Genomic DNA, 16,290 nt, shown 5'->3' with positions numbered 1-16,290 from the left:
TCGTACTTTTTACTCCACTACATTTCTGTCAAGGTCCTTAAAAGTAGTAACGTCAGTCAGATTGACGTCAACATCCAACGTCGGACAGACATTGGATTTTGGTTGGAAAATAAAGTTGGGTTGATGTCAGAACCCGACGTCGGTTTGATGTTTGGATGTTTGACGTCAGAACCCGACGTCAGATTGACGTCAACATCCAACGTCGTATAGACGTTGGATTTTGCTTCGAAATGAAAGTTGGATTGACGTCAGAACCCGTTGGTTTCTGACATCAACCTGATTTTCATTTTCAATGTTGGGTTTGGTCTTCTAAATGCGAAATTTGTCATTGTTTTGGAGCACACTAGCTTATAGTTAACAGTAAGGCTAACATATTCATACTAAAAGCCAAAAAACTTTAAATAGGGCACTATCTGAGGGAACAGCCATTTGGGTATCCGAAACCATTGTGGATATTATTGAGTGCACTTCTCACATTCAATCCCACTTCTGGAACTGTGTTCTAGAAATAAATTGGATATTGATATGTGGGTAGGTAGGCAGGCATAGATTCAGAGGCATAAGGTACTGTAAGTATACATACAACAATGCAACAATAATAAAACAATGCATTGACATTTACTTTTGATACTTAAGTACTTTTAAAAACGAGTACTTCTGTACTTTTACTTAAGTAAAAATCAGTCTTTACAACTTTTACTTGTAACGTAGTAATATTTGACCAGTAATATCTGTACTTTCACTCAAGTAAGGATGTTGTGTACTTTGTCCACCTCTGATTATAACATAGCCAAACCTAAAATAACATTGATAAACAGTGAATAAACACTTGGAGAAATATAAAATATATATCTGACAGTCATATTTACATGCATGTATTTTTTATTGTTATTACATAACATTTATTATAAACACAACAACAACATTAGCCAGAAAGTACAAAGTAAACAATTGTTTCTGGGCATTTCACATGTAGAAAAATAGCTTTTGTGGTTTTTATATTCAATGTCTGTATGAAAGCATGCAAAGATATCATTTATGATCATAAAGTAATTATAAAGGAAATGTTGCATATATATATAACATTTATAAATATACGTAAATGTTCTTTATATAAACAAATAGCAAACAAAATGTAACAAGCAAAAAAGCTGTAAGCAAGCCAAGTATAGTGCATTAAAGGGAATTATTTACAAACACACTAAATGATTTATGGTTCTCTAAATTGTACATGCTTGTCTAGATTTCTGTGACAGCATTCATATTTCGCATTTTTTTTCGAACAATGATAGAGGCTTCTCCCTTGACATCTCTCAGTCTGTCTGAATCAAAGTCGACAAGCAGTTTCCTCAGGCCAGCACGGGTGGGTTTGAAGGAGAATTTAACTGTCACATCCTGACCAGGTTCAATCTTACCACTAGAGAAAGAGAGATATTAACGGTCAACCATAACTTGGATGTCTTGGATCATGTCTGATGCACTTTAGGAAATGTATATTGGATCCTAGAATTCTTACTTATGTCATTTCTAAAACTAGTACATACTGTGTTTTTATCTCTCTGGCCTCTGTTAGTCCTGCTCCCTCCACGGTAAACACGCCTCCTTGAAGACTGACAGGCAAAGGATTGGTGAAGGCGATATGTGCTGTCAATTTGCGTGATACAATCGCATTTCCAATAATCTGAAATGTAGAACAAACGCTGGTTATTAGTAAAAGTGGTCAGTAAAGCCTCTCTCATCATTTACTCACCCTCATGCCATCCCTGATGTAAATAACGTTGTTTCTTCAGATAAGCACAAATAAAAAAATTTAGGAAAATAATCCATCTCTGAGTCCATATAATGTCATTGAACGGGTGCCGCTCAGTTGACGCTTGAAAAACCACACACAGTGACCCTACGACCCCAGTGGATGAATCAATGTCTTCTGAAGTGAAATGATAGGTGCGTGTGTAAGAAAAATACTACATTTTGTATTTAGTATTTTAAAATATATATATAAAAAAAGTTTTATCTATAAATCATTGCTCTGCTCTACTGTCATATGTTCATGAGAGGGACGTTGTGAGACGTGATGTAAGTGTTTTCTCCCCTGTGCTTCCGGGTTACTTCTCGCGCAAACTTCACAATGCACGTTTATGTCAAGCTGAACTTGTGAACATGCCTTTGACAGTTGGCCGGAAGCTAAGCTTTATAGTTTCAGAAGACATGGATTTATCCACTGTGGTCGTATGGATTACCATCATGATCGCAGTGTGTGGTTTTTCAAATGTAAATCGAGCGGCACCCATTTACTGGCATTATATTGACTCACAGATATGGATTAGTTTCCTAAAAATCTTTGTTTGTGTTTATCTAAAGATGAAGAAAGAAAGTCTTATACATTGGGGATGGCATGAGTCAGTGTAAATGATTAGAGAATTTCTTATTTTGGGGTAAACTATCCCTTTAATTACCTTGATATGAAGTGCTGGCATTTTCAAGGGGATGTTGATTTCTTGCAGGATGATGTTGTCTTGATCAGAGGGTTGAAGGAGGGCTGTGACCCTTATCATGTGATGTTCAGATACACACGCCCCATAATGGTCATACTGAAGTCGCAATACTTCTTTATGAGCTAAAAAATGATGCAAAGATATTTGAGGAATTATTGTCAAGGGCAAAATTTGTTTGCAGATGCCATATGTGCAACATAATTTTGCTAGTCTTACCTTTGTGAGCTGGTAATGTAAGAGAGGATGTCTTTCTCTGGCACTCTCCGCGGTGGACACTATTGTAGGTTATTGCGTTCGACGTGACTGTGAGTTGTGCATCTGTGTCCTCCCTGCCAGCATTATACACCTCTATGAACACATCAAAGTCTGTCCCGTGTATAGCTGGAGCGTGCTTGATGAAAAGCTCAAGCTGTCCTGGGACTTCCTTCTTTTGGCCCACTTGTCTTCCTGCCTTTTTATAAACCTGTCGCTCCTTCATTGAGCCTGTGGTGGGACAAAGCATTAATATCAAGTGTCAAAAATTTCAGAATCAGTCGGCATGGACAAATATAAATAAAATTATTTTCTTAACAATATGTCTTATTGTGAATAATTTGCGGCTGAAATGTCTTTCTTTTTTATGCCAGCATCATCGAGACATTTCAAGATTTTAGGAACAATTTAATAATATTTATAATATAAAAAAATAAAATGTTTCCGGTACAATAGAATATTAGACAATGAACTTCAAGTCACCATGAAATCGAATTTTTAAATTTAATATTACAGTATTTATTATGATTTATCCATACACATCATTGTTTTTTTTATTATCATAATCTTTAATCAAAATAACTTCCCCTCCAACATGCAATGACATCTCTGATGACGTCTTTACGGTTGCGAGGGCGAGACAACCTGTCACTCACATGATTTCACAGCAATAGCCAACCACAATGATCCAACGATGGACAAAATCAAGTCTCGCCCTTCATTTTTTCTTGTTACGCGACAATAGGGAAGAAATTACTATTGCAACGTCCGTTTCATGCGAATTGAATTGAATTTCAGAAGAGATGTCACAGATCAAATATAGTTCATTATAGAGTGTTTCAATAAAGTTGAAACAAATGAGTAGATTCGACTTGTTGGACATTACCTTCAGGATATTTGTAATTAGCAGTAATGTCCTCTCTGAAGTCTCCATACACACTCTTAGTGCTAATGTTTTGTCCAATAATTTTACTGTTTTGGGACACCTGAGAGCGTTCCCCATCAGGATGAACAATCCAGACGATCAGATCTGCGTTCACCTCAGAAAACACAAATGGGGTGTCGTACTTCAACCCCACCTCTCCTTCCTTGACTGCATGGACTGGGCAAGGCCCACAGCAGAAAACTCCTATAAGAACATAGAAGCAGAGGATGTAGTCAAACTAATATTCCAGGTTTTTATACTTTAAGGAGTAAAGCTTACTTATAAGAGAGATTACCATCACTCCTTTCTTGAGGCGTTGGATCTAGCACCTGCCATCCATCGTAACCTTCTGGGAGGTCATTGCGTTTCATCCAGGACTCAACCCAACAGTGGTAATTCCTGAAAAAAAGGATGAAGCTAACAGATCAGGGACTACAGAAAATAATGTTTTTGCTCAGAGTTATTCTTTCATAACTTATGAAACTTATGCTCTAACTTATGCCTTAAGTATCAACTTTGTCTCAGATCTTTCTCCTGTAATTGCTTAGGAGAAATAAAAACAGACAGAAATGAAACAACTGTTCAAGGGTTTAGAGCTATACATTTTATGTGGATCTCATAACTTACCAGATGCTGTCCTTCCTTCCTTCAGACACACTTTCAAGTTGATCATCGAAGACATAATCCACAGAAATGTTTGCATCAGTGTCATGAGCAGATGAGTAATTAGTGATGCATCTGGTTGGAATGCCAAGACAGCGGAGGACTGAGGAAAGGTGAAGTTACAGATCACGTGTAAGACACAGACACAAATAATAACAGTAGTACGCTATTCTGAATTTAGCAAATGATTCAGAAACCGCTCTGATAGTTCAGTTCAGTTCAGAGAAGAATTTTACTATTCACTAAATGATCCGCCTCATTCATTCGGGAATCAGACTACAGTGGTTGCACTGTATGTTTTTGACTCATTAAAAGGACTCATAAGAGTCACTTGTTCATGAATCGGACTGCTGGTCGTGTATGTTTTGATTCACTAAAAAGAACCGTCACATAACAATGATGAATCCAACTGGTACTGTATATTTTGATTCACTATAAAGAACATGCTCATAGTTATTTGCTCATGAATTGGTCTGCCCTGATCGCGTTGTACATTTTCCCCCACTATTTCGTGGTGCGTGGTCTTTTCATTGCATCATTGCAAACCAGGAACTCAGGTAAAATGTGATTTCTTTTGTCATACCACTAAAGATTCAGCAGCAGGAGAGAAAAGTGGATACAATGACACTGATTCTATTTTTCTCACCTGTGCATGCCACTCCTGTGAACACCCAGCACTGCCCATAACGTACTCTCTGTCCTCCACCCTCACTCCAGCGCCTCAGGATGGGCACACTGCCATTCCAACGTGTGGGTGCCACTCCATCACTGTACTTTCCATCCCAGCGCCCAGATACCACCCCGCGGTCATCATTAGCATTCACCTATTCACGATTATGTATGCATGTAAACCACTTTTTATAGTGTAGTTTAATTCAGTGAAAAAGTGATTTATGCCTGAGCAAATAATGATTATAAAAAGAGGTGGAGACAACGCATGGCCATGTTAATAGATGCCTTACCATGGCAGTAATAGTCCTGCTAACATAAACAGGGCTTGCTCTGTTGACAATGTCCATCTCTGAGTTTTTCATGGCAGCTGGCGAATTGTCCAGCACTTCAAAGCAAATATCCACCACATCTTTCTCAAACTGTTTGAAAAGAAAATGCAAGGATATGAATATCTTGTTTTACTTGCATCAGTGTTAAAAAGTAGGCCTACTGAGGGGTATAGAGGTTTTCTTAAAGGAATATTCCGAATTAAATACAGTTAAAGTAAGCAGTGACATGCTGTTGGTTACCACAGAAAAGAATCACAGAAACTGTATCCGCCTGTATGTGCATAACAGCACATATTTTGTTTATATGATTGAGATTATTGTGGTAAATTCTGTCTGTAGCGCCTAACTTGCATTTTACAGAGAAAGCTTAGCACAAAACCCATCCTAATGTTGTGAATTGAGTTTTTCTTGATCCCCCAGACGTGGGTGTACTGTCTGACTGAAAGGGGACAGTCACTTGTTTGTGAGACAGATATTGTTGCTAAAATGTTTTACATCTACAGAGAGTGATTACACAGCAGACATGCGGTTCTCCTGCCACTAATCTGTCACAATTCACACTCTGCCTCATCTGAATTCCACCACCATGCAACATCACCCATAAATCCTGACTGTGTGTCAGTCATCTCAGGCCATGGCACTTTCTCAGAGAGGGCACTGACCACAAGACTGACTAAACAGATAGGGACTGTATACATTTGGATTTTATATCTTTGGTGAGCACGTGTGAATGCATTTGTAGGTTACCTGCCCAAAGTTCCAGGGAACAGTGGTGATATCATCCCATGAGCCCTGGTACAAGATCCCGTTTTCATTTAAAATGTACTCAGCCAGCAGTTCCTCACTGGGAAGGTACACCGAGTCATCTACAGGAAGAAATATAATTGAGCTTTGTGTGCAAGCCCATAATGATCACATATGTAACAATTATTTTGAATTTGGTATAACAGCATTCTTTCGGTGTGATATGTTTTTAAATATCATTTGAATATTCTTGGCTTGCCAAAACATTTGATAACATGCAGACTGCAATTTTTAATCCCAATTCGCGTAGCTATAAAGAATCTAAGCGAAAAAAAGATTTGACTTAATAGCAAGGACATTAACTATAGCCTACTATAAAGTTTTAATAATCATTGTAAGTAAAACCTTGACAGCTAATCAGAATCCACAAGGCTGTAAAGAACTGGTGAATTTTAAGGCCTGTTCACATGATCACATCAAGGGTGATTATTAAAATGAGAACTAAATAAGTTTTAATAATTGTTCTAATCCTATGAGAATAGGGAAGTCCACAACACACAGCGTTAAAATATCATCTTCCGCTTTAAATGAAAGAAATCAAATTAAACGTTTTTATGGTGAAACAAAGTCATGAATTTAGATTTTTCAGGTGAGCAATCCCTTTAAATACTCACCTTTGCACCACGGGTTGAAAAGCAGGTAGAAGGTCTGAGCCTTGGTTTGCTCCAGGATCTGCCCATCAGCTGAGAGCAAAACCACAGTCATGCTGTACAGACCCACAGGAGCATCAGCAGGGCTGTGGAGGGTCAGCATCACCTCACCCTGAGCATTACACTGACTGAACCACCATTTCCCATGATCCTGCTCTGAGTCTGAAACCTTCAAGACCACTTCATTATTCTTACCTGTAACACACAAACATATGCATAGAAATTAGATGATAAATATGGCTTTGAATCACTGTAAAACAAATTAATTTAGGAAAATTGTGGAAACTGACAATTACATATATTGGATCAATAAATGACGTCCAAATAAGTATCCCCATGTAAAAATATGCATTGTACTAATATGGCTTAAAAGGGCACCTATTATGCAAAATTAACTTTTACATGACATTTGAACATAAGTGCTGGCACGCTATAATGACAAAAATCCACCCATTTTTTAATCCCCATAATTCATAAGCAGTGTCTCAGAACCATCAGAACAAGCCGTTTTCAGATTCGGGGCAATGTGATGTACTTTTGCACAAGCCCCGCCCACGACTGTTGACGGACACTGCAGTTTTCACCCTGACTGAGCTAAACACAGTCCGCCATTGTTTCGACGCCGGAGCATCTGTAGACAAGAATGTATCCTACGCGATTAAGGTGTTTTGTTATAAGATTTAAGAATGAACATAGCAGTCTTCTTTTACTCTCGATGGATCTGTACCAACAGTTCGTGATCCAGCTCACAGTCTCCGGAGTGATAGGCCTAACGTTATTTATCACGGCAGAAATGAAAGTGAGAGCGCGCACTTTATAACAGCTCATCGAGTCGTTTAACGGATATAACGTTACAGTTTACCAGTTTATTAAGCACCCACTGAAAAGGTGTGTATATATTTGTCTACTGTTAGTTGTAACGAGTGTTTTATGTACTTCGCTGTGTATGTTGATGATGATATTGAAAGGGAGAGAGAGAGAGTTTATGGATACGAGAGTTTAATGCGCACTTATACTGTGTTTATCCAGCCCTTAACGTGATTTTCTGGAGTAAAACTGACGCTTCATCTTTTGTGTGATGTACAATACACTTCATTAAATTCATCAGTATATTTTTGGCCATCATTCGGACAGGGTCCGCTTCAACAGGCTTGTATTAATAGTGGATAAAAGCAGATGACAAAATCAAAATGTGCCTGATGAAAACCGTTGATATGGAGATTGGAGAATTCAAATGGGTATGCGCGGGAGAGAGCGAGCGTGCGTCCCGTAACAAACATTCCCAAGAGAATACAGAAGATTTTCATCGTCACAAGTTTCAAGACGTTATGGTTAGTATTGAGCACTGAAATTATTCTTCAAAGTTTTGCTTTATAAAGTTTAAAAGGCATTTTGTAGAATCGCAAGTTTATGCGAATTGGTTTCATGATCGTGTTTTACCGGTGACCACATAATTATCTTATGGTATAACCTACTTGACAATAGTTTAATTTTCCTCATGTCATATACTGTATGTCTAAAATACTGTTTGATCGACATCGTATATGTAATTTGAATGATATGTGAGCCATGCTACCGCTGAAAACAGTGTCGTTGGATTTCAGTTGGTGTCGGCCTCTTTTGGGGCTTTTACACGTCAAGCTGATTTTCTGATTCATCAGTTCATTTTTTTTTATCGCTCATCTATTGCTCGTGTCAGTAACTTTAAGCAGTCCTGAAAAGCTGTATATATGTACATACCACGAAATAAACGATAAAGCAAAATCTACATCGACTAACACATCCTCATCGACTAACACATCCTCATTATAATTAACTTCTGTTCTGTCACTTGCCAGATGTTATCCAGGGGAACTTTGTCATTAATGTTAGTTTTATTTGCAGATTTTTAACCTATGCAGTGCCACATTTGAAAGTTTTCTTTGCTACGTCAAGACATCCTGTTAAGCAGAAGAATCATCCTGAATATATTAAAGTCCCTCTGGCTGTAGTCAATCATTTTATCCCTTCAAACTCATCTTTGATCATCGAAACGACATGTTTAAACTTTTTTCCCCTGTGAAATAGCTTCATTCCTTAAAATTGCTTTAATGTAACTTTACACCCTTGCTTAATTTAGTATGTGGATCTATGAATATGCAAATTTCTTGTGGTTGAGTTTTTTTTTTTTTTTTTTACTTGATAAAGACCTATGGTTTAAACTAAACTTAGCTAACCTAGTGACTTGTCTTAAACTCCAAGGCCACGGGCCAGTTGTATAAACATAGCCATTATGTTAAGACTGTGACTAAGTGACAATAAAGGCTACTACTACTAAGAACTAGTATAATCAACTAGAAGTTAGTTAGGGGTAATCAGTCTTACTGTTCGGTGTCAAATTAGACCAATCTACGTTTTTATGTTACTGACTTTAAAAAGTTATTAACAGTTTTAAAGAATAAAATTGGATGACTAACTTGTAAGACTAGTCTTAACAGTTTATGCAACTGGCCACTGGTTTCACAGACAAGGCTTAGATTAAGCCAGGATTAGGCCTTAGTTCAATTAGGGCATTTAAGTAGCTTTTATAAACATGCCCTAGGAAAAAAACATTGCTGGTGTGCATATTTTAAGATATGTCAGTGCAAGTTGCTTTTAGTTAAAACAGCTCAAACATGCATTTTAGTCTAGGACTAGCTTAAGCCTTGTCTGTGAAACCGGGGGCGAAAATACAGATCAATCTAAGATGACAGGTTCAAGCCGCAGTCCAAATCCTGTAAGCCATCTGTTTTTCTCGCTGCTTAATCTTTTACTCTCTCCATCAGATTACTCACCCAGGTGTAGTATGAGGTTGAGCTGATGGTCTGGGATCTGTGGGATGTGCTCAGTACACTGCAGGACTACAGAGAAGGGCTGACCTCTGCGCACCAGCAGACGCTCCACGCCCATCTCCTCTGTGCGGTGAGCATGGTTATTCTCATAACACTGCAGATCCAAGTCACTCAGTATGGCTGGACACAAAAGAAATCAATAAATATTAGGGATGCACCGATCCACATTTTTTCACTTCCGATCCGATCCCGATACCTGAATTTGGATATCGGCCGATACCGATACTATTCCGATACCAGAGCTGTGTTTGCTTTAATATTATTATTATCATTATTGTTTATTTTATATGATGCTGAAATAAACTCCTCTCAACAGGCAAGTATGATATGTAGGCCTACATATTTATGCATGTATGGTAAGTATAAGGTCAGAAAAGGAAGTCAGAAAAACAGTAAATCCTGTTAACAGGAAAAATCCCATTCTGAAAACAAATATGCAACTGTAGGTCATGTCAATATTTATTACATTCCCAAAATGTCAAATACTTGAGTCTTGAAATATAAGAAAAGTGCAAGTGTAAACATCTTACACACACACACACTATCTAAAGGGTGATCCTCGCTCCGATGCTGTAACTCTCTCGATGAATGCTCGATCAACATCAGCCATGTGCAAACAGACAAGCGGATTTCGCCTCAGACGCGCGTCAATTTCGCTTCAAACTTTTGCTTTTTACGAGCGTCAATTTCGCTCTGGGCGCGCGAATGGATTCAAAATATTCAAGCGTCCAACTAGACGCGGCAGACGCGAATTTGACGCGCTATTCGCGTTTGGTGTGAACGCACAGTAACGTGGTGCTTTTTTAAATGTTTGATTGCATTCGTTGTGTTGTACGACACGTGGGAGCTTCAACGAGCTCTGAATTACGGCTTTGCAAACATTGCATTTTGCTGTCTTGCTCTGCGGTGTTTCCAGTGTGAAGAATTTCCACACAGCGGCCGCAAACTGCGGAATGGATTTCCTGAGCGGTGGCGTGTCTCATAACTCTGTGTCTCATTGAGCCGCGCCTCCGTTCAGGAAATCCATTCCGCAGTTTGCAGCCAGCTAGCAGACTCGCCGGCGGGAATCACTTTTGGAGTCATTTCAGCAGACAACGTTAAAGCGCAGACATGACTCAAGGATATCGGATATCTCCGCAGGTTGGATCGGGAAAATCCGATACGTGAATTACGTTGGTATCGGTCCCGATACCGATACTGGATCGGATCGGCCCCATCCCTAATAAATATACTATATCCAATATTCTAAATATTCATTTGTTTGTAGTGAGCCTCTAAAATCCTCCGTTACTGAATGGTGCATGCAATATTTTTGGGTGGCTACATTTATTTTAATCATGGGATAGATTAGTGATAGCAACTTTTGGTTTCCAGCCTTGCTGACAAGTTTGAGATATGCACTGGAGATTTCACTCACAACAGGGCTCCAGACTAACTTTTTGCCTTGGTTGCACTGGTGCGCCTAACTTTTTTATTTAGGTGCACCAGCACAAAATTTGGGTGCACTGAAAATTTTTCTCAGCTCTCGTCACCTTTAACGCCACAATTTCAAGGTCACCTTTTTATCACGCTCTATATACATTCATATTATGTAAATGATTTTAAACAAGAATAAGGTGTAGGTAAATAAAAATCAAAAAAAATAAAATAATTTTAAAGTGCTTCACTGAGCTGCCAAACTAACTATTTTGAGTCTCTAGCTCAGGCGCGGTATAGGCTCTACCTCCGTCTCTGAGTCGGATGCCATTTCCGACGAAAGACCAGGGCTTGGCATCTTACCAGGGACTGGGGAGAATGGTGGCTGAAGTAGCTTCATGTCTGGGCTGTTGTCGGAGCATTGACCGGGGAGTAAAGGGTTTTAACGGTATTCCTACTCTTACCGATACTGCTTATCGATCCGGTACTTTAACTGTATTCTTATCGGTTCTTTTTGTTTTTATATATATATACATATATACATATACATATACATATATATATATATACATATATATATTAGTCTAAAAAGAAATCTAATAAAGTAATCAAATGTAAAATAACACTGCATAATTTTTCATAAATAGATTAATGCTTAATAAAGCTGAAGTTATTCTTTCAAGAGCTTTGTAGTGATTTTTCTCTTGTTGTTTGATTCGCAGTAATGGCGCAATCGTCCGCATGTTTACTAGACTGCGGCCCCTTTAAGACCGAGTGCAGATCTGCTATTGATCTGATGCACCATATTCTCCCAACTATTTCCATAACTACGTCCATTTAAGACATAAACTGTTTTTAGTGAATCTCCAAGCCGGTCATTTTTACATACTTTTGTGTACATTTGATCGTTTAGACACGCACATTAAACCCAAAGTAGGCTATCATTTGCTTGTCTTGGTTTCGGTTTCGGAGCGTGTGCCGCCTTGCGAACAACATCTCTTGCGCAGATTTTGTGCTTTTAATAGCTCTTTTAATTATTTAACGCGTCTCGCAAGTTAGCAACAGTAGCTAGACTGCATTTTACAACAATCACCGATCGTGCTGATTCTGTCGTTAGGTTTGAGTTTTAGGGAGAAATGACAGTGTAATGCTGCGAAGGGAAGAAGTTGCACTAGATAGAATGCGGCTATAGTTTTTAATGGTTTTACCTCAATATATTATTTTTTATAATCTTTGGAAGCCGAAATCTAAAATAAAATCAGACTAATATCACAGACCTTAAGTGTAACCAGGCTACGTTTGAATGTTTAATTCTGTCCTCCGTCATCACTCATTAAGCGTGAGAGAAGAGTGTGAGTTCCGTCAAAGGAGAACAAACACTTAGTTCGTGGAGAGGCAGCGGACGCGAGGACGTTAGGTGCACCGGTGCGACCTAGGAAAAATTTTAGTCGCACCCTTACAAAATTTGGTCGCACTCTAGAGCCCTGCACAAGAAGTGTTTCATGACCTAATTTCCTTTGTCTTCTGGGTGAAGTATTTTTTTTTTTTAAATCATCATCTTATGAACTGCAGTATTGACTTGCATTACGTTTGCATACATTATCTTTGTATGTATATTGGGGTCTAAAAGTCTGAGACAGAAAAGTTATGACAAAATAAAATGAATGCAAACGTAATGCAAGTCATCAGCAGTTTATTATATTATCTTCCTTCCCCAAAAGGACTGTGTTATTTGGTACCATCTCATATGCAGACTAAACATGTTGAGATGGTACCAAATAACACATTCCTTTTGGGGAAGGAAGATAATATAATAAACTGCTGATGATGTGTGTGAAGTTTCAGTTTGTGGTGGCAAGGGCAGCTTGAAGACTGAACTAAAACTCTTTTTTTTTTTTTTTTTTTTTACAAAACTTTTGGGAAATGCAGCCCTGATCAGTTCCTTATTACTACTTGATGCTACATTTACTTTGAATGTTACTAGCATGCAACTTTCTTTTTCGCTTTCCAAGATGAGGCTCAGACCTCACAAAGAGATCCGATCCTGGACCAAATAAAATATCAGTCTGCCAACAAGTCAGTGGTCCGTTTCCATATTTATTTTAACAATGCAGAGCATTTCTAACCCACCTGCCCAACATAAAACACAGCCAACTGAAGTATTGCCTCCAGGAATATTTAACTTGGACCTTTAGCATCTTATTTTGCTGTTTGAGAAATAATATAATTTATTGAAATTGTGTAATACATTTTTCATTTGAACCAGGGTAGAAAGACCACATTAGTGGAATATAAATTAAAACCTGCAGTTTCCTCCACTAATGGAAAAGTATAATTCTTGGCAAAACTCTTGACCACCAGACTGCTTTATGTAATATATTTGAATTCACTTAAAACACTGTTTTTATAAACATCACAATCCCATAAAAAAAAAACAATCCTTACAGTAATTAATTAGTAAACAAAACATATTCTATCTATAATGCAAGTGTGTGTAACAGGTGTTTATGCTAAATAGCACACTCTTATTGCTCTGAATCCTGAATATACTTAATTCTGACTTTGAGCTTAATAATACAAATATATTAAGTGACTTTAAAGTGATTTTCTTACCATTATGCCTGGCCATTGATGGATTAAGTCTAACACTTCTTGTAAGTGATCGGTGAGGCTTTGTAAAATCCTGCTCTTGGCGTTTTCCGCAAATTTACGTAGTCCAGTCCAAGTCAGCTGTCTTCCCTGTAACACGTTTGCTTTTTTAGGATCCGTTTTATAACGAAAGAGCATCCACGCCCCCTGACGCCCCACCGTCTCAATAGTTGACTGTCCTTCTTTCTGCAAAAGACACACCCTGACTCACACATCCTCTCCGTGGCCTTTATGACCTCTGACATCACACACACATACAAGATCCTCAAACAGCCAGAAGTGCTATGTGTGTACAGACAGTCATCTGTGTGTATAGCTCTACCTCTGCTGCTGTGGAAAAAGGATCAAGGCTAGGGAATTTACTACAACCGGCGTCATTTCTGGAATCACGTCATTACTGGAAACGCTCTCTTTTACATAAGGGCCAGGGTCACACACAGGGGACTTTGTTCAAAAGAGAAGTTCTGATGGTTGGGTAACACGTCCATAGTATTCCATTGATCTACTCCACCTCTATTTTTCTGACTCATAGTCAGATACTTAAAACTGAATTAACACATGTTCCGGGTAACGTGAAGGCCTCAAATGTTGGATTTAATAAGGCTACACTTTTTCCTGGCATAAAAAGTTAAAATCAGGCATTTGACTTTAATTCATTTGTTTTATTTCAAAGTTCAACAGCATGAAGGCAGATGGGTCATCAAATATTTACAGAGACTAAATAAAACTTTTCCTCCACAAACTTTCTCTGTACAAATGAATGTAAAACATGCATTGAGTTACATGCACGATATAGCAGTTTAACATATATTATCTATAATGTGTAAAGTGTAATGCACTGGCATGAAATGCCTGACGTGTCAGATAAAGGGTCAAAGAATCATATTGCGGAAGCAACTAAAACTTCTGACATAATTTTGTGAGAAATTTCCCTACTATTTGTGGAGTTAATTAAATTCCATTAAGCTCCCTCACTGATGTTATGACAGCATTAAACTTTTAACAACTGGGAGTCACATAGATCATTAGAATTCTCTTTCCCAAAATAAAGTCATCTGTCTGCTGTATTGTCTGGAAGAACAATGACCTCTCCGGCACTGGATTCTCACCATGCTGTGACATTACTACAGTGCTTTTTGATTACACAGGCACACAGTAGGGTCTCTGTCTTGCTTATATGATGGGAAGCAACAACACCACACCACACCTACACATAGAAAAAACATTATTTGTGCATGTGTGTGTCATTGAGATGAGGAATGCTGGAAAGGGTAGTTTAGTTTTCAGGAAAAAGACCCACACCACCTCTTCCACAAAGCAAGCACAAAGATTATGAACACAGGTTTTGTTAAATTTCACATTACGCTCTAACTCAACAGTTCAACAGTTTGATAAATCATCAAAGAGTTATCGTCATACAAGTGAGGAACATACTAGTAACTCTTTGGATAACAGCGTCTGCTAAATGAATCAGAGGTTCAACTCGCATAGTCTACTGTTATCTGTCAGACCTGTAGTGTGCGGAAACCATTTTACTGCAGAGGCATTGGAACAATCTGAAAAGTGGGTGAGACAGTGAGAAATATAAATGGAGATATAAGTAAAACAAATATGTAAAAATGATTGCTAAAACCTTATTTAAAAAATATTATTTACCTCCCCTTAATGTTCCACATGCTTACAGTAAACGTCATGACTCTATTTTGCCACTGACAGAATTTCCTTTTAGTCCTATAAATATTTTTTTGTAGTTTTCAATTCTAAATGGATTTTATATTTAAGCATAACTCTTCATGTATTAAGTACAAACTCATAAAGTATTAAAGGGGACCTATTATTCCCCTTCTTACAAGATGTAATGTAAGTCTCAGGTGTCCCCAGAATGTGTCTGTGAAGTTTCTGTTATGTTTTGAAAGTAAACGTAAATGTAAGCAAGTAAAGAAATGCATGTGAATATTAGATCTGTGTATTAAAGTGACAGCAGCGTAATATACAGTACCTACGGCTGTATATGCTGCTAATATGAATCAAACAAAAGAAAAACAGTAACTCACTCACTGCTTTTGATTGAATAACTATAGTTAGCTTCAATAAGAATACATTTCTTACTTGAATGCTGCTGTTATATGCTCTGGCAAGCAGATAAAAACGGCGGACTGAGTTTACTGAAGGAAGGAACTAAAGCTAATAGGGAAGATTCCGTCGCCAGTCGTGAGCAAACAGTTAAAAAACAATTCTTTAACATATCCACTAACATGCAACGGTCATTTCTGTACTGCGCTTGTTGACTCAGATCATTTTTAGCCACTTTTCTGCGGCAGACAGATGTAAAGACAGAGACAGATGGTATCTACCCTCTGTGAGGTATGAAACAGACTTTGGTCCCTGGAGAACCATCCAGTTAACCTTTTCACTAAAAAAAAAAAAAAAAATAGTTGTCAGAAGTGGGATTCGAACCCACGCCTCCAGAGGAGACTGCGACCTGAACGCAGCGCCTTAGACCGCTCGGCCATCCTGACATTCTGATCTGTGTGTAATTTTTGGCCCTCTAGTGGTGGTGACTTT

The 16,290-nt window shown here is 38.2% G+C and overlaps 1 protein-coding gene across 1 annotated transcript; it reads right to left on the bottom strand.

Annotated features, from left to right (window-relative positions):
* Window positions 1-864: 864 nt before the first annotated feature.
* Window positions 865-16,066, bottom strand: LOC309507415 (protein-glutamine gamma-glutamyltransferase 2-like). The gene is made up of 14 exons (XM_082181590.1): window positions 15,981-16,066; window positions 13,690-13,963; window positions 9,604-9,780; window positions 6,755-6,985; window positions 6,084-6,202; window positions 5,298-5,426; window positions 4,982-5,159; window positions 4,300-4,438; window positions 3,968-4,071; window positions 3,634-3,876; window positions 2,712-2,978; window positions 2,457-2,617; window positions 1,545-1,681; window positions 865-1,417 (listed from the first exon to the last, which is right to left on the bottom strand). The coding sequence occupies exons 2-14, from the start codon at window positions 13,703-13,705 to the stop codon at window positions 1,240-1,242; spliced, it is 2,079 nt and encodes a 692-aa protein (XP_082037716.1). The 5' UTR covers window positions 13,706-13,963; window positions 15,981-16,066; the 3' UTR covers window positions 865-1,239.
* Between the last annotated feature and the right edge of the window lie 224 nt (window positions 16,067-16,290).

This window comes from Leuciscus leuciscus, assembly GCF_965113295.1.
Source record: "Leuciscus leuciscus genome assembly, chromosome: 10".
Classification (NCBI taxonomy): domain Eukaryota; kingdom Metazoa; phylum Chordata; class Actinopteri; order Cypriniformes; family Leuciscidae; genus Leuciscus; species Leuciscus leuciscus.
The sequence above is the reverse complement of the archived record's forward strand: the minus strand, read 5'-3'. Positions and strand labels throughout refer to the sequence as shown.